This window comes from Coffea arabica, chromosome 8c, assembly GCF_036785885.1.
Source record: "Coffea arabica cultivar ET-39 chromosome 8c, Coffea Arabica ET-39 HiFi, whole genome shotgun sequence".
Classification (NCBI taxonomy): domain Eukaryota; kingdom Viridiplantae; phylum Streptophyta; class Magnoliopsida; order Gentianales; family Rubiaceae; genus Coffea; species Coffea arabica.
In genome coordinates, this window is record NC_092325.1 from 44,057,051 (window position 1) to 44,076,292 (window position 19,242).

Consider the following 19,242-nt stretch of genomic DNA (forward strand, 5'->3'; position numbering starts at 1 on the left):
AAAATATTTGCTCGAAGGTACCACGGCATATATGAGGTGTCCGTGAACTAACTAAGAACAGCCATCGGTACCTTGCAGAGATGAGCTTATAGCGCTCAGACAATTGAAACCCATGATTGCTACCCCGTTTTATTAAGGTGGCAAATCATGACCACCTGCCACTCTTTCGTATATTGATGTCCGCAACAGGCAGCACATACACAATGTACTAGTATCAACCAGAAAAGACTCAGAAGAAATGTGGATTCAATTTTGAATTTTCACACCCTTTTACCTTAAAAGGTAATCAGCTGTATCAACTATTACAATGCCTGATACATCTAAGCTAATTGCCTATGAGAGCACTGAGGATTAATAATACGGTACAAAAGATTGAAAACTTGAAGACACAATGTAATAACTCAAAAATTTGTTTTTTCAGTCATTTGCGTTTATCGTAGGGCAGAGTATCGTTACCCAAAAGAAAGCAGCAGAATTCAAGAATTAACCTTGGTCTCATAGTCCTTACTCCTGGCCTCCAAGCTGGGTTGTTGAGAACCAAAACTGCTGCAACTTGGTAAATTTATGTTTCCAGGTGGGGTAATTAATTTGGGTTGCACCTGCTCCACGGCTGCATTTTGCTGGACAGAGTCAAAATGAGAAGGCACATCATTCTGGAACAAGGCGGGTTTATCAATCTCAGAGAGTCCAAAACTAGCATTCCCCTCAGTAAAAGATGTCTCAATTTGTTGTTGGAAGCAGCCCGGAAATGCTAGAGTATCCTCCAATGGTATTTCACCTGTTAGGGTCTTGAAAGCAAATTCATAGCATGGATCAGAAAAAGAGTCTCCAAAAGGGTACCAGAACTGCGAATCTTGTGATCTTTGGTTTTCTTCCTCTTGTGCCTCGTTTACCTGGCCCACTACTTGCTCTTGTACAGCCTGTTCCTGCAAGGGGTTTTCAATGTTGTTTTGCATCTCTGTTTCTAGCAAAGCTACTTTACAAGATGTGAGATCTGCAATGATCTCTCTCTGTAGTTGGGTATCAATATGCTGTTGCCCTCCATTAGCTTCAGAATTCTGAGTCAAGCTTGATGATACATATGTTTCTGTTTGACCAGAGCTGCTGTTGTTTGTTTCTGTTTGACCAGGCTTTCTAACAGCAGCTCGAAGAGCTCGCTCACTTAAACCCATGTTGGGCAGTATCTCAGGTTCTTGTCCTGATAGCCTTTTTGAGGACCGAGGAGGCATGCTCAGAGCTTTTCTTTTCTTAGATTTTTTGGGTTGAATCTGTGTCCCTGTGTCTAAATACTCCTGTGGATGTTTCTGCTCATGCAAGAGAGCAGTTGCAATACTGGATACAGCTCCATTAACATCAACCTCCTGATCTAGGTTAGAACCTTCAACTATTGGATGAGAGCTACCTGCTGATCTATCGCAATTATTTAGCTCTGAGCATATTTGAAGGACAACTGCATCAACTGTCGACGTAGTGATGTTAGTATCAGCATATCTATCATTACTTGGAGTTTCCCTTGAACTCTCAATCTCTGGCTTCTTCTGTTCATGTGAGACAGCCGTTGTAATACTGGAAACAGCTCCAATGTCATGAACAGCTTTCATTTCTAGTTTAGAGCATTCAGATTTTGGCTGAGGGTTTTCCCATGCTCTATCACACTTAATTTCTTTAGAGCATAACTGAATTTCTTGAACTGCATCAACTTTTGAAGTTGAGATCTTGGCATCAGTAGATTTATTTTCAGCATTAGTTTCCTGTGATCTCTCAGCTTCTGGAGCTGCTGCAATGCTTCTAAGAAAGCTTCCATCATCTGCACCATGGTAAGTCCTTTATTTGAAGCAGGAGGTATTATACTGGACACTTGACAAGCCATTTAAGATGATTCAATTTTAAACAACAGAATTTTCTTACTCTCTGCCTTCTGACCACCAAAAAGTTGTCCTCCACCTAGTGCTTGTCCCAGTTTCTTCCCATCAGGTTGAGCCTAACAAGAGTCAACAGGTAATGTACAGCTATTAGGACCTCCACTTTAGCATATGCTGCTTTCATAATATAGAAACGCAACACATGCTCTGTTAAAGGGCATATAAAAGAAAAACATGACAAACAATAAGGATACCAAGTGCTTTAGTGAAAATCAAAAGAGAACAACCACAAACAAAAATGTGCTTGTAAACTAGTTCTAGAAGTTTGCCTACAGTTTCAATTTGCTTCTTGTAATTTCCACCTAAGTTTTGCAGAGTTTCCTCACCCTAGATATTGTTTTTCTAGTCTTCATCAAAAAAATTTTTTTTTAATGTTTTTCTGACAGTTTGCCTGCTGAAAAAAACACTCCCTACTTCAAACAGAATTTTCCTTACAACAGTGTGCTTCTTGTTGATAGTTTCACTCTCCTCAATATAAATGAAAGATTAAGAAGAAAGATCAAGCTTACTTTTCTCACTTTTAGGGCAGAAATGTGGCAGATAGTGCAAATCATGTGATTAGAATACATCAATGCCAATTGTCTCCTAATCAAGTGAATAGCACTTTGGAATGGTTGTTCATAGAAAGTGCCAAGGACACTCAAGGTTTTCCAACTCCAATCCACCACTGGTTATTGGGTAAATGGAGAAAAATAGAAACAAAAGGAAACAAAAACACATTATTAATCATGGCATTTAGGCATGGTGTACACTTACAAAGACTTCGTGCTCAACCAGTTTCAGGTCATTTCTGTCCCTTTTCTTTGGTGTGATTGCACAGCGACTAATGTCTCCAAACTCCAGATAGCGCAAAGCATCCTTTTTTGAGCGAAACTCGTATCCACTCACGGGGTCTATATAGTACTGCAAAAGAATGCGAAAAAGAAATCCATAATTCAAGCACTATCCGGAATTCAAAGCCAATCCTCATTACTGCATTGTGTGCTGAATATAGAGGAGAATAAATAAAATATTGTAACAGCCACTCTCATTCATCAGACAGTTATTCTCACAAGTGCAAACAAATAGATGCAAAAATATACACCCAGCACAGGTGCGCACGTGTGAGAGAGAGAGAGTTGTACAAAACCACAACCATTGAAGAGAAGAAATCAAATTACCGGGTCCTTTCTCGTGCCTTGTTTTCTGGCTCTAATTTCTTTTATCCATCCAGGCGGAAGCTCATCCAGGACCTTGCTCTCATCCACAGCCTAGGTATCACCCTTCAGACGTCAAAACTTTAATTACATTTAAAAGCAATAGCATCTATTAGAGGTAGACAGGGTCATTACTGAATGTACAATTTCCAAAAAGGGCTTGTCCATTCTGTTCTCTTCCTTTTCAGATACGTGACTTTTGCTCTTCGTGGATTCACAATGTTGAGGTGCATCTTGCTTGAAAGAGTTGTCCCCGCTAACTTCCTGAACACAAATCTTCATAAGAGAATAAAGTGATTTCCCGCAAATTTTCAATAATTTTTGTATTACAGGGCATAAAGAGCAACTAGATTGATTAGAAGTACACAGGCAAATTACATCATAAACAATCTCCAAAGAAGGCTTGCCAATGCCAATCCCTTCCTTTCCAGATATGTGACCCTTGCCTGTCGTGAATTTACTTTGTTTAGGTGAATCCTGCTTCGAAGAGTTGTCCCCAATGATTTCCTGAAAGGCATATTCTCGTGAGAGACGGACTATATGACTTCTTAAAACTTGGTATAAACTTTTTCATCATTGTAGGGCATTAAAGAGTAAAATCTTTTTGAAGTACAATGGGTACATTACACAACAAACATTCTCAACAAAGGGCTTGCCCATGCCATTGTCGTCCTTTCCAGAGATAAAGCTCTTGCTCATGGATTCACAATGTTGAGGAGCATCTTGCTTTGAAGAGCTGTCCCCTCTAACTTCCTGAAAGATGAAAATACTTGTAAGAGATAAAATATCAGTTTTTAAAAACTTCCAGAAAGTTTTCACAATTATGTGGCATTAATCATGCTTTAGCAGCTACTGAAACTTGTATAACAAAATATCTAGAGACAAATCGCCATAAATTCAAAAGCCTAAAGGACAATATCCATGGTCATGCTGCAGAATCCTACAGAAATAATGGCAGAATATATTAAAGTGCATTAATCCTCATATGGAAAAGCAAAAATTGCCTTCATAGTTGCATAAACTTCCGCATTAACCCCCCACCCCCCAACCCCCAACCAAGAGGGGAAAAAAAATAATCCCCTCTCTTTCAAGTGTTACATAGTTTGAGGGGTAAGGAAGATAAATAAAGCACAATAGTGAAAACTGAATCTGATGAGCACCCCTAAAATGCCAGCTAAACGAGCCTTGGCTTTGCATTGTCAAGCTGCTCATCTGAAGGATTACAACTGTGAACCCATAAAGTGAGTCACCATAGCTCCTCAACTAATTAGCATCGACCACTTATGACAATAATCAAGTAAAAATATCACAAGCAGATGAAGAGATAATAGATTCCAGAAAGCACTTGAGACACGTGGAGGAATATTAGCTGAATAAACACTGAGACCAAGATATATTATCAAAATCACTACTACTTTCTGCCATCCCCTTATAAAAAGGGAAAGAAACCAGAAGCCTGTGAATTGGGGAAGGAGGAAAGACTAAAGTGAAAGGAGAGTAAACTCACTTTCTGTTGTTTTTCCGGTGAGGCATTGAAATTTACGCTTTCCAGATATTGCATTACCTGGGGCTTTGAATAGAATTTGGATCCAGTCAATGGGTCAACATAAGTCTGTAATATGAAAGAAACGCATCAGCACACTGATAGCTATTTGGTCTACAAAACCAGGCTGAAACAACAGATGCACATCCTTTCCGAACAGCAAATCAAGTTACAAAAGTTTCTTTCATCAATTAAATAATTTAGAAGCACAAGTGTAATATTCTCAGTACCCAATGTAGATGGAGCATCAAAATGGTGTTTCCAGTCACCAACAATACACTACCAAGCAAAATGCCAGTGATCCAGCTGTAAAATCAATAGCAAAACATCTTGTGCATGTCTATATCCCACTTTTTCCTACTCTTTCATAATTCTGAGTATGTAAAAGCAACATAGTTGGAGGAATGGGTATGCACATCAAGGGAATAAACCAGTTTAGTTTGAATATGAAGAAAACTAATCTATAAGCTAAAGATCAGCTGACAGTAGGCACCAACCAGAGAAACTAAAGCTGAGATGAACACGCAATTGCAGCAGATAAAGTGGTCATAATTCATAATCCCAACAATCACATAAACACCACACAAAACAACTGAGCAATGTTAGCCAAACTGCAACAACTGTTAGTCTCATACGCATGATGGCAGTTGAGCCCAAAGGCAATTGTAACACTCAAAAAGTAAACCACACAAAAGTCTCCTCCATAGCAGCATACAGAAAAAGGTGATCAAGAATCAAGCAAAGGTCAGGTTGCTGAATGTCCAGAAAGGCCATTAGGATGTTTTCCGTACCTTGTAAACTGATCCAGCAGTTGCACCACTTTTTCGATATCTGGACTCAATGATCCATCCTTGGGGCAACCATTCTAGGCTAGAGTTTTTCTCCACTACAACCTGGGACTAGTGGATAACAAGCCATGGTAAAGGATAAGTACATGTATAAAAGAATAAATACAAAGGTAAATGGAAATACAAAGGTAAATGGACTTCATACTCACTGGACTAGCTTCAGTTTTGGAACAACTGCTTTTCAGGTCATGGTCACTCACTGAGTGAGGTGTGCCTTGACAAGCATCCTTTGTCTGAACAAAGTTAATGACACGTTTTTTGGAGTAAAACTTAAGCCCAGTTACATCATCAGTGTAATACTGCAAAAGAAATTCAGTTTTGGGAAATCCACAGATAAGTTTATGCCATTTTTGGCTGCATGTCATTTACCACTTAACGTATACAAGAATTAACTATTGCTAAAAATGGAAACAATTACACGGACTAAGTCAAATTGAACAAGTAAATTTTCCATTCAATTTCCAGAGCTCAACTCCATAAGAGAGGAAAAGAAGGGTTTCAAGTTCTTTCTCCAAAATCAGCATCTCTGCATCAACTAACGGTTATGAAGATAACCGTTATTCTCAGCTAACGGTTATGAAGATACACATATGCATGCAATAAACTTCAATTTCTTCTCAAATACCACAGTAATGACCTTGAAGATCGGAATTGGAATATCATAAAGAACAGGTGCTGCACTACCATGCTGTGGAATGTGAGTGTGAAGCAAAGAGATACCCAAGAGACAAAATTACATGATCAACTCAACTACAGTTATCAACATAACTGTCCTTGCTCAGATTCTGCTGTATCTACACAAAAGATGAGTCACAAACTCACAATGTCAGGCTGCCATCATATTCAGTAATGGAGGATAAAATGCAACCATCCTTAACTTTTAATCCATAATCTAATTAGACTAAATTAATATTCCAAAAGATTGCTTATTTTCCACATTTTCATTGGAGCTCCGCCAATTAAATAAAAACTCATCCGACAGGAAGCAGAACCTATACAGTTAATCATTTGATAAGCTTCACTCTAACAGAACAAACGACTACAAAATCACAAGACAAGGTGTCAAAGAAAGGTCAAACTTCAAAAGGCATTGGGCAATCTTATAATCAACTACTTATCCTCCATTCTTCTTTCTTAATCTAGCTTCTCTTTTTCCTTTTTTGTTTTCCTCCTTTAGAGAAATACTTCTTATCTTATCCACATCCCTTTCACAGGCATAAGACCCTAACAAGAAGTCAAGAATAAATGAGAGTCTTCTTCAAATCAAAACCATTTTACAGAACCCTGGTGTTTAGCATGTTACTACTTGCTTCTGCCCAAAAAGTTTCCATGCCATGCAAGAGACTACTAAGGCCCCTGATCCCAAATCAAAAAAGTTGACATCCCTTTATAGAGTTACCTTCCTTACAGAATCAGAATCTTAAGTTTGTTATAAATCTTATCATATCAACAGCAGTGGTGTTATAATTATCCCCAAGCAGGTTAACGGTTCTAGGGCATACTTTGCACTCCAATGAAGAAGACTCAAAAGTCATTACTGAATGGTTTGTTTGGCATTTGAACTAATCAATTCAATCACACAGAAAATAAGAGGGCCGCGGGAGATATTACTTATATCTATGCAAGTTCAAAAGATGACTTTAATATATACAAACAACTAATCTACCAGTCATGAACTCGATTCAGCAACAATAGAATCAGGGGGAAAAAGCGACAACAACTTGAGTTAGCATGAAGTTCAATCTTTCAACAACTAAATACCTACCACCCAAAATTACATTAAGGATTACAAACTTTTACTGAACAGCAAAAATTTCCCACTTCATCCTACCTGTTCCATTTCTCTTTTACACACTAAACACACAATTTCACATCCTTGAGCGTTTCTTTTATTTCTATGCAAAAGCATACTAGACTAAACGAAGCAAGATTGCATCCTTATCCATATAACCTTAACATGCATAAGCTTTACCTAGTGAAAAACCACCAAAACACCCTAAAACTCGGTCAGTTGACGACTTAAAATTCATGAATTCAACAATCACAGCTGAAAACACTTCAAAAATAAAGAAACCCACAAAACACAAGAAGAAAGAAACTTAATTACCTTGATCTTTCTCCCGTTTGATACCTTGACATGCTCCTTCCAGCCGGGAGGAAGCTCATCCGGGGACTTCCCATGTACCATTTTGGAAAAACTGCAAGAATTCACCAAGAAATCAATAGAAAGATCAAATTTACTCAGAATCGAATCGATGAAGAAATATATAATAGTTCTAAGAAAAAGACTCCTCCTTTACTCTTTTTCCTCCTTTCAATCTTTCTGGGATTTTGGGCTCCCCAAGTATTTCTCTAACAGTACAGTAAGCTGTGGGTCAAAGTCTCAAAGACTGAAACACTTGCTAATGGGAGGATTTGGATGGGGGTTAAATAGTGGCTGGATGTTGCAGTGGGAGAAATGTGGGGGATCTCTGGGGTACACGTGTTGTTGCTAGTGCACTACTGTGTCTTTCTTGGCTTTATTGTAGGTGTAGACGGATAGTAGACTACGATTGTAATGCCATATTACAAATACTTCTTGCCAAGGAATACGACGAATTGAAGGTACCTACTCGATTTGCATGAGCCATAACCGACTCGTGAAAAATGAGCCCATTAGGCCATTGACCTGACCTCCCCATCAATTCTCAACAAAGAAAATCAATCTTTTGTTTGGATTGATATGTTTGGAAAAAAAATGTTTCTGTTCTTTGTAAATATATTTTTGTGCACATCTATAAATTAATTTTTTCCATCCATTTAAATATATGACATTTAAAAAAATTAAATATTAACTTTAATTATAAATAAATAAATAAATATATAACAAAAACTAAAATTGTAAAAAATTAAAAAAAATTTATTTTATTTTACATATCTATTTACACACTATAAATTAAAATTTTCAAAATTTAGAAGGGACCTTGATCCTCATCAGCCTCCCTTAGTTCCTTCATTGTCTCTGATGCTTTGGATTGTAAGTTATTTGGGATTATTTGAGATATTTTTACTGTAGCACTTTTTGTGATGTGATGTATGTGAGATAAAAAGATATTGGGAAGATAAAAAGGTGTATTGAAAATTGTAAAGATGATGTAAGCAAATAAAATTGGGGAAATATGAAGCAATCCAAACAAACCCAATTAACTTGTGAAAATCTAACCTGGAAACTGTCACGTGCAGGTCACATGATTATCACGTAGAAAGGAAACTGGAGCTTAGACCCCTCAATATCTGTCCATATTAATAACAACCCCAAAACTTTCAAAATCTAAGTTCAGACCCCTCTCTCCAATCTATAAATAAAAGTAGACGCCGAGACGCGGCAGCGGATCCCTCTCTCCACTCCCCTCATTCCACCTCCTCTCTCTGTATTAAACCCACAAGTTCCGATCTTTTTCCTCACAAGTCGAAAGGGAGGGAAAATAGGAGGTTTCTTTAACTAGCAGCAAAAAAATCGATTTTTTTCCCGGAAAAATTAACCAATTTTGATCGTTTTTCTCGTGATTTCTGGGCTGACCTTCTCTAAAGGTAACAAAAATTGGGATTCATCTGGTCGATTATTGCTTTTTAGCTTCTCCAGAATTGCCATGTAACTTTAGAATTTCTGAAAAAAGATTGGAATTTGGGGATTTTTTTTGAAGATTTTCTGTTCTTTCGGAGCCCTTTTTGAATACTGTTCTGGTTATCAGCAAGACTTTTTTTTATTGGATTTAGGAAATTGGGTTTTGGACAGTCTACTAATCTCGCTTGAAATTCGTTATTTAATTACTGTGTTGCGGTTTGAGTTTTCGTTTAAGAGGAGGGGTGGAAAAGGGGAATGGAGGGTCAGTGGAGACAGTGAGAATGGAAATCTTGAGATAGTCTACTGAATTTGCTTGGAATTCGTTAATTGGATACTTGAACATTTGATGTCCATTTATTCTTTACTGTAATGATTGCTTTCGAGATGGTGATTTGATTTGGTTTAAAATTGTAATAGAATTTGAATGACGACATTGAAAGCATAAGATCGTTTATGAGTCTGTTTCCGGGATATTTACCGAAAATCTGGCGCTTTGGAATCATATCACTCATGTGGTGGAATGCAATTGGAATTGCAAAGAAAATTGAGTTCTTGTATACTGAACTGAATGAGTTAGTTGTAAACTATAAGAAGAGATTAATTTGCATTGGAAGACATCCAAGAATTATTCATTAGATTATCTGTCGCTTTAAGTAGCTTTATCCATCAACAATTTCCAGCATGTCAGTGTCAGTTGCTCTCAATATGTAGCTTTAATCCCGTCTAATAATGAAGGCAGCACTTGTACCAACTTGATTTTCTAAAAATCAGTCAATTGGCAGATGGCGATACATGGCTGATTATTTTGTATCTCATGTTTGCATTGCATAGCACTTAGTGGTCTAATAAGAGGAAACATTTATCAGATAGTGTTGAGCTGTTTTTATGTTCATGTAGTTAGACTTGTTTTCATTGAGGTATATGTTGAATCTTTGTTGTAGAGTTATCAATTATTTCTAATAAACACATTTCTCTTATCTTTAGATGGCATCATTGCAAGAAAGTTTGAACAAGTTCAAGAAACAACAAGAGAAGTGTCAGTCCACACTCACGAGCATTGCAAAGCAAAATCCAAAAACTACACCTCCAAAACCTTTCCTCTCTGGCGTTTCAACTCCTTCCCCACCAATTAAATTTTCAAACGATACAGAGAGGCTTCAACACATTAATAGCATAAGGAAAGCTCCTGTGGGGGCTCAGATCAAACGTGTTATAGACTTGCTGCTGGAGGTAGTACTTCTGTCATACTTCTGCTGATATGCTGTCTGAATTCTATAGTGTATCATGTGGGTCTTGCTATTCATTGATTTGCCCCTAAATCTTGTGTGGTTGTTTGGTCATATTCATAAGAGGGTACTTTTTAGTAATATATCATGAAGGTACATCATATCCTTTGCTGGGAGGGAACTTTTTAGTAATATATCATGAAGGTGCATCATATCTTTTGCTGGTAGGCTGTCTCAGTGTCATTACGAGTGTGCTCATGTTTCAGCGCTATCATCAAATTCATCACCAATTCAATGATGACAGGTTGCTTCATGCATATTGTACTTGTTGGCATTTTCACTGATTTTCATCATCCAATTATGTTAAGGAATCTGGCATTAACACGTCGTATTTGCTACATCATACATTTGTGGTAAATTCTTCCATGGTCTTTGCTATGTCTTGTCAACTGCTCAGATTAGTTTAGCAAATGCACTGGCATTGCCGGCATAAGGGATGCATTTTTATTCTTATACTTGTCCATTTAGTGCTAGTCTTAGAATCTCTGCCACAGTCCCTCAGAGGTACTATCTCATAATTTTATGTGTATAACACGTTCTTTTGAAATAATGAGGGCCATTCCATGAAGCAGTATACCTCCCCTTACACTAAACCTCTCTTGTATTGGATTTTCTGTTGCCCATTTCACAATCATGTGTGCTTCCTGCAAATGGCCGAGTCAGATGAACTTTTCTTCTATTTATTTATTGCCTTTCTTTTCAATATAGATTGATACACATCCTTCCTTGTATTTTCATGTGCAGTTTTTGGTATTCCTGATACACCTTCTTTTCTGATAATTTTTTGTGCTTACTCTTTTAAAACCATCTTTCTGGTAGGCCATTTGAGGTTGTAGCTGTAAAAATTTGGCCCAAAAGAGCTTTCTGTTTTTCCTTCGTGGTGAATGAATATCAAAACTTTCTCTGTTTTGTTTATAGAGATCACAAAGCTCCCGCATGAAGAATTTTTCTTAAATAGCCTGCAAAATGTATTTTTGTATTCTTATTGTCTCTTCCGATTCTTATCTTCTTCTTTTGTTGTGGTTATACCTATTTCTCTTGGTTTGACTGGGGAAAGGATAGATAAATTTTCATTAATCAGTGGATGGTTCTTGTTTATTTATTTTTTATTTCTTAGCGATTTGGTAACAGAAAAAGTATGCTTAATTGGCAGCCAAAAGGCGGGATGGGTTGGGCAACTATGCAGACTGGTGATCGAGGTGTACTGGATAATTATGCTTATAAGGATGAGATTTGGAATTAAAAGGGGGGGAGGGGACAGTGGGTGGTTTGAATAATAAAGAAGGGACAGTGGTGGTTGGTTAATGCAGTCAAAGGTGCCTTATGAAGTTCTTTAAAGGGGTAATACCACGTTTGATAGATAAAAAGAATGGGACATTGATGTTTTTGAGTCTGAACTTTAACGTCAATTTCTTGCATTTTATGAGTAAAGAAACTCAATTTAGTTATTTTCAAGTGCTTCCTATTTGGCTTTCGTTGTCTTAAGGTTGGTTCTAACTTGTTCGCATTGCAGGGAAAATAGGAGTATAAAATGATTTTTCGTCTTTGGATTTTGAATCTGCCCCACATTCTGTGTTCTTTTTGTTTTCATAAACCAGAATTTCTTTAAATGATAGCTTAGATCAACATGTTGAACAGATATTGATTCTGACAAGTTTTTGGGAAATTCTTCTAGACTGCTAGTTTAGGACTGCAGTCTCATTTTTTGCCATGTTTTGGTGCACTGTGACTGCAATTCAGCAGCAGGGACCATAATTGTTACTAATTTTACACTTAATTTAGATTATCCCACTGCTTCTCATGTAAGAAATTGTTAGTTGGCTTCCATTGATTTTAACTCTTATGAGACTAATTGTTAGCTTCTTGTGACATGTTCTGGATGCAGATAATGTGTCTTCATAACCAAGAATGAATATTTAGGTTAAAAGTGACTTGCCAAATTTGATAGATACTGTAGATCAAATTTGATAGATACTGTAGATCTAATGCTTTTATCTTCTTTCAAGAGTACTGATTTGATATTGCAATATGGTCATGTTTTGTGTATCCGTTGACATGAAAATTGTTTTTATCTGGATTTCTTCTTATTTTAAAGGTACCTTTTGAATCTGTGATAGTTATACACTTATTTATCCAATTCTCATTTCTACAGAAAAGGCAAGCATTGAAACCTGAGCAAATAAATCAAGAATGTTATGTTGATTTGAATGCAAACAAGGCTGTCTTTGATAGTCTGAAGAAGAACCCCAAGGTGCATTATGATGGCGAGCGGTTTTCCTACAAGGTAGTTTCAGTTGCATTTTCTAGCCTTCTAAACCTTTGGGGCTTTAAATATTTTATCTTTCGTGTTTATATTTGTTTGGGGATGTTGAACTTTCTTTGGTTTTCTTCAGGCTGATACATATTTAAATGGTATGTAATTCTTTTTACAGTCGAAGCATGATTTAAGAAATAAGGATCAACTTCTTGTCTTAGTTCGGAAGTTCCCTGAGGGAATTGCTGTTATTGATCTCAAGGATGCATACACAACTGTCATGGAGGATTTGCAGGTATGTTTTGGTTGAAATTAGGTTTCGGTAGGGTCAGTTTTATATAAGTTGCAACTTCGTACAGAAACATGTTAGTTCTGCATTACATGTTATTTCTGCAAAAGAAGAATGGGAACTTGGTTTCTGTTCCTTTTCACCATGTCTAGTAGCTTCTAATATTGAATTAACTTGAGTTTGAACATTACATCTAGTGCACATCTTCCAAGTGGGTGGCAGATTTGCATAGTGCGTCTTTGTTTAATTAAGATTTCTTTTTCCTGCCATCTTTTCTTTACATATAGTTTGCTAACAGACATATTCTTTTGTAGTCACTGAAAGCTGCAGGCCAAATTTGGCTGTTGTCAAACTTTGACTCGCAAGAGGACATAGCCTATCCTAATGACCCCAGAGTTCCCATCAAGGTTGACGATGATCTGAAACAGTTGTTTCGAGGAATTGAATTGCCCCGTGACATGCTTGATATTGAGAAGGATCTTCAGAAGAATGGGATGAAACCTGCTACAAATACTGCAAAGAGGAGGGCAATGGCGCAAGTACATGGAATTGCCCCCAAAAACAAGCCTAAAAAGAAGAAGCATGAAATCAGCAAGAGGACTAAGCTTACAAATGCCCATCTTCCAGAGCTGTTCCAGAACCTTAATGCCTCTGGTTCATGAGCAGAGATCAGGCTGCTACAGATCATTGAATTATGCAGTGGCCATATGGCATAGGCATTAAAGCATAGTCTTATCCCTGCATCTGTGGAGAGTATTAAACCTGTAATTCCATTTTTTTTTTTGTTTCTGAACATTTTAATTTGCCATCCAACTATAAATATTTAGTTTTGGTACAAATCAGAACTTGGGTTTGAGCACTACACTGCCTTTCTCGTTTAAGGAGGGTTGTTGGGGTTCAATTACGAAGACCCCAGTTTGTGGTTGTCCAAAGTGATCGAGGACTGAAAACACCCTGCGTTGTGTATGCAAGTGCAGAAAACTTGTGCAGAAGCCACTGATTTGTCTTGTAAACGTGAAGTGCATATTACATCCCAAATTTATAGTTTTCACTTGACGCCAAAGATTCCTCTATTTACATGCTTTATTTAGTTTTTATTTTTTTATTAGGATGTGCTTCCAAGAATTCCATTCATGATGAAGATTCTTGAAGAAAACTTGTCTGAATTGGTAATGCTGCGAATTCAAAGAACTTGTCTGAATTGGCAAATTGAGTCTTATAAGGGGATAAATTGCCTATTTTGCCCTCAAACATTAACAATTTATACTTTTAGCCTCTAACTATTGGTTGTATTTTTTTCCGCCCCTCAACTGTTAAAAACCAATGCTTGTAGTGGTGAGTTGTAATCCCAAATTCCAATGGAGGAGGACAAAATTTGAAGGGCAATTTTGGTATGTTGAAAGCCCAGAAATCCCCGCCAAGCCCAACGTCCTCAGTTTTTGTTTTGTCACAACCAACGTACACATTTAAATGGGCGTTTTTCCTGGTCCACCCGTTCAAAGCACTTTTAACTTCATAAAATCTCCAGCTTATCCCGCTGCAACTCCTCTCTTATAGAGATGAAGATTTGTGGGCGACGAACTCAATCCTTCACTCCCTTGACCTCTACTCTCATGAATTGCTACATCAACATCCCCTCAAAACCCCTTTTTGATTTTTCAAGAAAGCCCTCTAATCCTCAACTCCTTTTAGCGGCGAAGAGGAGATGGAATCGTTATGGTAGCTTCAATTTCTGGAAAATTTTGAATTTTTTTAAATTTTTTTTCAATTTGTTTATTTCTTGAAGTGGCAATGACTTGTGTTTTTCTTTCTTTTAATCCCTTTTATTTGGAGAAATTAGATGTCTTGTTTCGCGGAATTCGACGGAGGAATCTGGGTTCTTGGAAAATGAGGAATCAACCTGTTGTATCTTCAGCTTCTGAGGTGGGAAATGGCAACGCTGACATTGTGAAGAAAAGGTTCTTGTTCTCATTTCCTCATCTTTTTTCTTCTTATTTTTCTAATAGATGCTTTGAAAACCGACTAATTCTATGTTGTAATCTATTATCTACATTTGGGTGTTCCTGTCTCTTAGAATTTGAAAAAGTGTATGCATATTCCTAGAGTGTTCTTGATTAGTCTGTTAAAAACTTGTTAATTACTAGAAGTCTAGAAATGTAAAAGAAAGTAAGAAGATGTTGGTTGTTTTTGGTAACGATTTAGTTGCTTTGCTATTGTCATTGTTCTCTTCTGGCTGTTTTTTGGCTTATCTGACATGCTTGCTCGGTAGATTTTTTCAACTATTTAGTCTACGCTATGCGTGTAAAATCATCACTTTCTTACTGTCTCTTACTTTTTTTGTAATGTTTTAGTATTTCTCATGTTCACTATTACAAATGTTTTTCAGGTCATCTCTTCTTTTGCATTTACAGCATGTATATCTTGAGACATTTAATAACGTTGGCAGAGACTGTTACTTTTTCCCTCTGTTACAAACATTTTGGGAAGTTAATTCTGTCTGAGTACTTTGTCATTGCTGAATCCGAGAAATTGCAATCAGCTTCAGTAATTTATCCGCGCATCTCTGGTCTTTTTACTTCCTTTGAATCCAGAATGAGCTTAAGTTTCTCTGGCATTTACTTTCATTTGAATTACATCCACTGATCTCTTTGAGTATTGGTAATTTTACTACGTTTGTTTGCTGGTGCCCATTTCAAGAATTATAATTCGTGCAAAATACAGGAACAACTTTCCTGTTTAACAAAACAAACTCAATGGTGGCAGAGGATCATGTGAAACCTTACTGGCTAAGGTGGGAAAGAGAGACATTAAGTTGCAACAGGGAACTTAATTCCCAATGACATAGGAGGGACTGCTATAACTACCAATATCTGGAAAACTATTGCTGTAACTGGATATTCTGTCTCGGATATATATTTTTGGCCTCACCTGTAACATGTATGTGTCTTCATCATTGCAGGAAAGTAGTGGAACATGTATGTCTGCTTAAAGCAAGAAAAGATATGTCTGATGAGGTGGAGAAGGATATGCTTGATTATATTTACACTACCCAATATCAAATGCGTGGTATTGTTGCCATATCATTAGGTGATGCTTCCTACTATTTAACCTGACTTTATTTGAAGAAAATCGTGAGTGCTAGATTGATTTGTTTTTAGCTTCACAGTTGATGTCACTGAACTGACAGAACTAGATCTTTCACAATGCTCTATTTGGATGTCTAATGGACATGTTCTTTCTTTGAAATCAAGTTTTGCATTTTACTTTTACAAACAAAAATAATTCATTAAAATGCTAAATTGGACCAGGGATTTCAAGCAAAAGACAAAAGCTGTCGTACTGAAGATTCTGACCCTAAAAAAAAAAAAAAAAAGAAGGTCTTTTAGCTTTCATCTTTTTCTTCTGAAAAAAGTGGTTTTCTAGATTTTGCGATAGATATTGCCTGGATCTGTGCTCTTTGATTTTTGTCGAGGAAGATTTGCTCCACATCTTGTTTTTAAACCCATTAGTCCAGAATCTCTGAAAACAGATCTATAAACACTTTGTCATGCACATATATCATATTGAAACCTACTTAATGAATATATCCATAAGTCATCTTCTATATTTGTATAGGACGCATCTCTGATCAAGAGCGTGCAAAATACACCCATGCTGTTTACATACGTTTCCAGAAAAAGGAGGATCTTAGTAAGTTCTACGAGAACCCATTCTACGTCAGAGTTCTTAAAGACCATGTATTTCCTTACTGCCATGTACGCCCTAACATGTAAATACCAATTCTCTCTGTTTCTTTTGATTTACTTCCCTTCACTTCATCCTGTAATCATTTGAGCCACTAATACAGTATTCATTTCTGAGATCTGTTTCTTATTGATATTGGCAGGACATAGTCAATGTGGATTATGAATCTGAAGTAGAAGATGACATCATGCCAATTTTCCGAAAAGGAGAGGTGGAAACAAATAAAGCAACCACATAAACTTTTAACATGAACATCAAAACATGATAGTTGTGTTTCTTCGCTTATAAACAGATCAACCACTAAATCTTTCTCCCATACATGAATATTCAACCTATATTGATGGGATATATTAAATAATTACTTTCATGATCATCAGTTGAACTCTACCTTAACTATTTCATAATTTCCTTCTTTGGGCCACTCTTCTGGTACCACCTTAATTATGATACCTTATATTTGGAATTTTTCTTTCGTTATTGGATTTTGGGAAATTGTCTGAAGGAAGTTAAATTAGTTCCTGGTGCAGGAGTTCAACTATGGTGTGGAGTTTGTGCTTCTTATAGCATTTGACAAGAACTCATTGGGCGGACCTGCTGAAGATGCAATGGCTGCTTTGGCAGAATTGACTGCAGCATTTCCGTCACTAATCGTTCAAGCTACTAAAGGTCATATTTGAGATAATTGTCTCAATTTACTGGTTTTCTACTTCATTTTCATTTCAGAAGCATTTATTGAAATATCACGTAATATTAGTTCATTATTAACAAATTTGAAAAGTGAACTGCGCTACGTGGATGTTTCTTTCACTTAATTGCTCATGAGTGACCGAAGTTGTTTATTATAACTCTCATTTTCCTGAGCATTTCCTTCTTTGCATACTCATCATGTTTGACTACCTCTTTTTTAACTTTTTCTGTATATTAAAGCATGTGGTGCTTTTGAATTGCTCCAATTTCAGGTTCTAACTTTAATCTTAACAATGTGGAATATACTCATGGAGCAGTTATACGATTTCGATCATGTAAGATCTCTTCTATATACTTCATTTTTAATTAAACTTGTTGCCCGTGTTGTATACTAACCGCCAATTACTGGTATATTCATCAGCTGAGGCTTGCGAGACATTCTTGAAGAGTTCACAGTACAATGACGTAAGCAGACTAATCTTTTCACTACTTCCTTTTTGCTTATTAAGTGAGTTGTTCTCTATTTTATGGTAAGGAACAACATTCAAATCCTTTTACAGTAACGTGTTGCAGATATATCTCAGGGGGTTTCAACTTTTGTTTTTCTGGGAGAGAAATTATTAAATTAGAGCAAGAGCAGACTCTTATATTAGATTAATAAATAATTGTAACACAAGTCTTTCCATGTAGCTTGCCAATTTTGACTGTAACACAAATCTTGACAAAGATATGTCCTAAACTTCTAGGAAGTTTACCGACAAGGTAATCTGAGACTCAACATTGAAATCAAATGAAATGATAGTAACATCCTCAGGTTCCAAATTCACCCTCAGCCCACGCACATTAGGTTGAGCATGTCTTTGTTGAGCCTCACATCTACAATCTATTAGTTGTTTCTTTAAAGCTACTATTGATAGAATACTTCTTTTCAAATTGGAGAAAGCAGGTATGGGGATCCAAAATTCAGCCCATCTCTGAAAAGGTCATGTCTGTTCATTATTCGGTGGATCCAGTGGGCACAGAGCTTATGTAACAACTAACTAAGGTTTTATTCCTTCCATAACTGCCTCCGTCCAAAAGCTGATAGAACATACATGCAAAGAATTTGAGCATCTCAGTTGCTCTGTTACTTAAATGCAGGTTTCAAGGACGGAATGGGATAATGCTGTTGATTTGTTTGTGTCGAGAGGCAAGCGGGCAGGTTGCTGGTTAAACGTCCTCTCATTTTTTTCGTTGATTTTTTTTTTTATTTTGTTTTTATTGTCATACTCTCAGGTTCTGTCTTCAGATTTCTCATTTATAGTTGTTATATTCAACTCTGTATATAATAGTTACTTACAACATAAATAAAACATGAGGAAACTTGTACAACTCTACCAAGTTTCCCATCCCTTGTATGGACATCCATGCACGGAATGCAAAATGTTAGGTTTTTTTGGACTCGTCGCATATGGAATGTCAGCTTAAATCCTTGTATAAAGTCAATGGCGTGTATGTAATTCTATATCTTTGGAGGGGCCAGAAACTTGGCAGGAGATCTTGTGTGAAGGCAACATGCTTTAGATGGCTTCAGATGTTCCAACTAATATTTTGTTCCTTCTCCCGTATCAGGCTTGGTGAGGAATGAAGAATATGGCATTAGAAGCAGTCGTTGGGAAGTTGAAAATCCTTCCTCAAAGAGCCAATAAGTGATTTTGGTGATCTGTCCTTTGCACATGACCGACCTTAACTGGACTTGCCATTGGCTTTGCATCTCTTCTACATGGAAACTGATAAAATAATGTGCCTGTTATAGTCAGTCGTGTAATTACATCCAATTATCGATCCCGAATGCATTGTTTGACCATGAAGAGAAAAAAATATTGCTGC

The 19,242-nt window shown here is 36.9% G+C and overlaps 3 protein-coding genes across 17 annotated transcripts; 2 read left to right on the forward strand and 1 right to left on the reverse strand.

Annotated features, from left to right (window-relative positions):
• Positions 1-226: 226 nt before the first annotated feature.
• On the reverse strand, positions 227-8,061 carry LOC113707161 (uncharacterized). 12 transcript variants are annotated; one of them, XM_027229352.2, is made up of 12 exons: positions 7,810-8,061; positions 7,617-7,707; positions 5,659-5,742; positions 5,453-5,560; positions 4,626-4,730; positions 3,746-3,871; positions 3,497-3,625; positions 3,254-3,394; positions 3,083-3,172; positions 2,679-2,825; positions 1,909-1,981; positions 227-1,807 (listed from the first exon to the last, which is right to left on the reverse strand). In XM_027229352.2, the coding sequence occupies exons 2-12, from the start codon at positions 7,695-7,697 to the stop codon at positions 477-479; spliced, it is 2,415 nt and encodes an 804-aa protein (XP_027085153.1). In that variant the 5' UTR covers positions 7,698-7,707; positions 7,810-8,061; the 3' UTR covers positions 227-476. The 12 variants fall into 12 exon arrangements, with proteins under 12 accessions (XP_027085153.1, XP_027085145.1, XP_027085143.1 ...); XM_027229344.2 differs by having other exon boundaries at positions 3,263-3,394; positions 5,659-5,808; positions 7,810-8,060; XM_027229342.2 differs by having other exon boundaries at positions 5,659-5,808; positions 7,810-8,060.
• Positions 8,062-8,862: 801 nt separating this feature from the next.
• LOC113707341 (transcription initiation factor IIE subunit beta) lies at positions 8,863-14,005 on the forward strand. 2 transcript variants are annotated; one of them, XM_027229619.2, is made up of 5 exons: positions 8,863-9,079; positions 10,098-10,343; positions 12,552-12,683; positions 12,832-12,948; positions 13,257-14,005. In XM_027229619.2, exons 2-5 carry the CDS (start codon positions 10,098-10,100, stop codon positions 13,602-13,604), a joined length of 843 nt encoding a protein of 280 aa, XP_027085420.1. In that variant the 5' UTR covers positions 8,863-9,079; the 3' UTR covers positions 13,605-14,005. The 2 variants fall into 2 exon arrangements, with proteins under 2 accessions (XP_027085420.1, XP_071919478.1); XM_072063377.1 differs by lacking the exon at positions 8,863-9,079 and adding an exon at positions 9,088-9,479.
• A 348-nt stretch (positions 14,006-14,353) lies between these two features.
• Positions 14,354-18,822, forward strand: LOC113706433 (uncharacterized). Of its 3 annotated transcripts, none has more exons than XM_027228337.2 (10): positions 14,354-14,661; positions 14,783-14,900; positions 15,902-16,029; positions 16,558-16,697; positions 16,829-16,897; positions 17,214-17,352; positions 17,646-17,708; positions 17,795-17,838; positions 18,317-18,418; positions 18,514-18,822. In XM_027228337.2, the coding sequence occupies exons 1-9, from the start codon at positions 14,502-14,504 to the stop codon at positions 18,404-18,406; spliced, it is 951 nt and encodes a 316-aa protein (XP_027084138.1). In that variant the 5' UTR covers positions 14,354-14,501; the 3' UTR covers positions 18,407-18,418; positions 18,514-18,822. The 3 variants fall into 3 exon arrangements, with proteins under 3 accessions (XP_027084138.1, XP_071920258.1, XP_071920259.1); XM_072064157.1 differs by having other exon boundaries at positions 14,374-14,661; positions 18,320-18,418; XM_072064158.1 differs by lacking the exon at positions 14,354-14,661 and adding an exon at positions 15,664-15,733.
• Positions 18,823-19,242: the final 420 nt, after the last annotated feature.

Bases quoted from the DNA above. Each gene is read 5' to 3' on its own strand.
- LOC113707161 (XM_027229342.2), bottom strand. From the start codon at position 7,697: ATGGTACATGGGAAGTCCCCGGATGAGCTTCCTCCCGGCTGGAAGGAG. The intron at 5,809-7,616 runs GTAATTAAGTTT...TTTCTTTTGCAG, and splicing joins CAAACGGGAGAAAGATCAAG to TATTACACTGATGATGTAAC. The intron at 1,808-1,908 runs GTAAGAAAATTC...ACCATGGTGCAG, and splicing joins TGGTGGTCAGAAGGCAGAGA to ATGATGGAAGCTTTCTTAGA.
- LOC113707341 (XM_027229619.2), top strand. From the start codon at position 10,098: ATGGCATCATTGCAAGAAAGTTTGAACAAGTTCAAGAAACAACAAGAG. The intron at 10,344-12,551 runs GTAGTACTTCTG...TCATTTCTACAG, and splicing joins TTATAGACTTGCTGCTGGAG to AAAAGGCAAGCATTGAAACC. The intron at 12,949-13,256 runs GTATGTTTTGGT...ATTCTTTTGTAG, and splicing joins CTGTCATGGAGGATTTGCAG to TCACTGAAAGCTGCAGGCCA.
- LOC113706433 (XM_027228337.2), top strand. From the start codon at position 14,502: ATGAAGATTTGTGGGCGACGAACTCAATCCTTCACTCCCTTGACCTCT. The intron at 14,662-14,782 runs GTAGCTTCAATT...TGGAGAAATTAG, and splicing joins GAGGAGATGGAATCGTTATG to ATGTCTTGTTTCGCGGAATT. The intron at 16,898-17,213 runs GTGGAAACAAAT...TTCCTGGTGCAG, and splicing joins CAATTTTCCGAAAAGGAGAG to GAGTTCAACTATGGTGTGGA.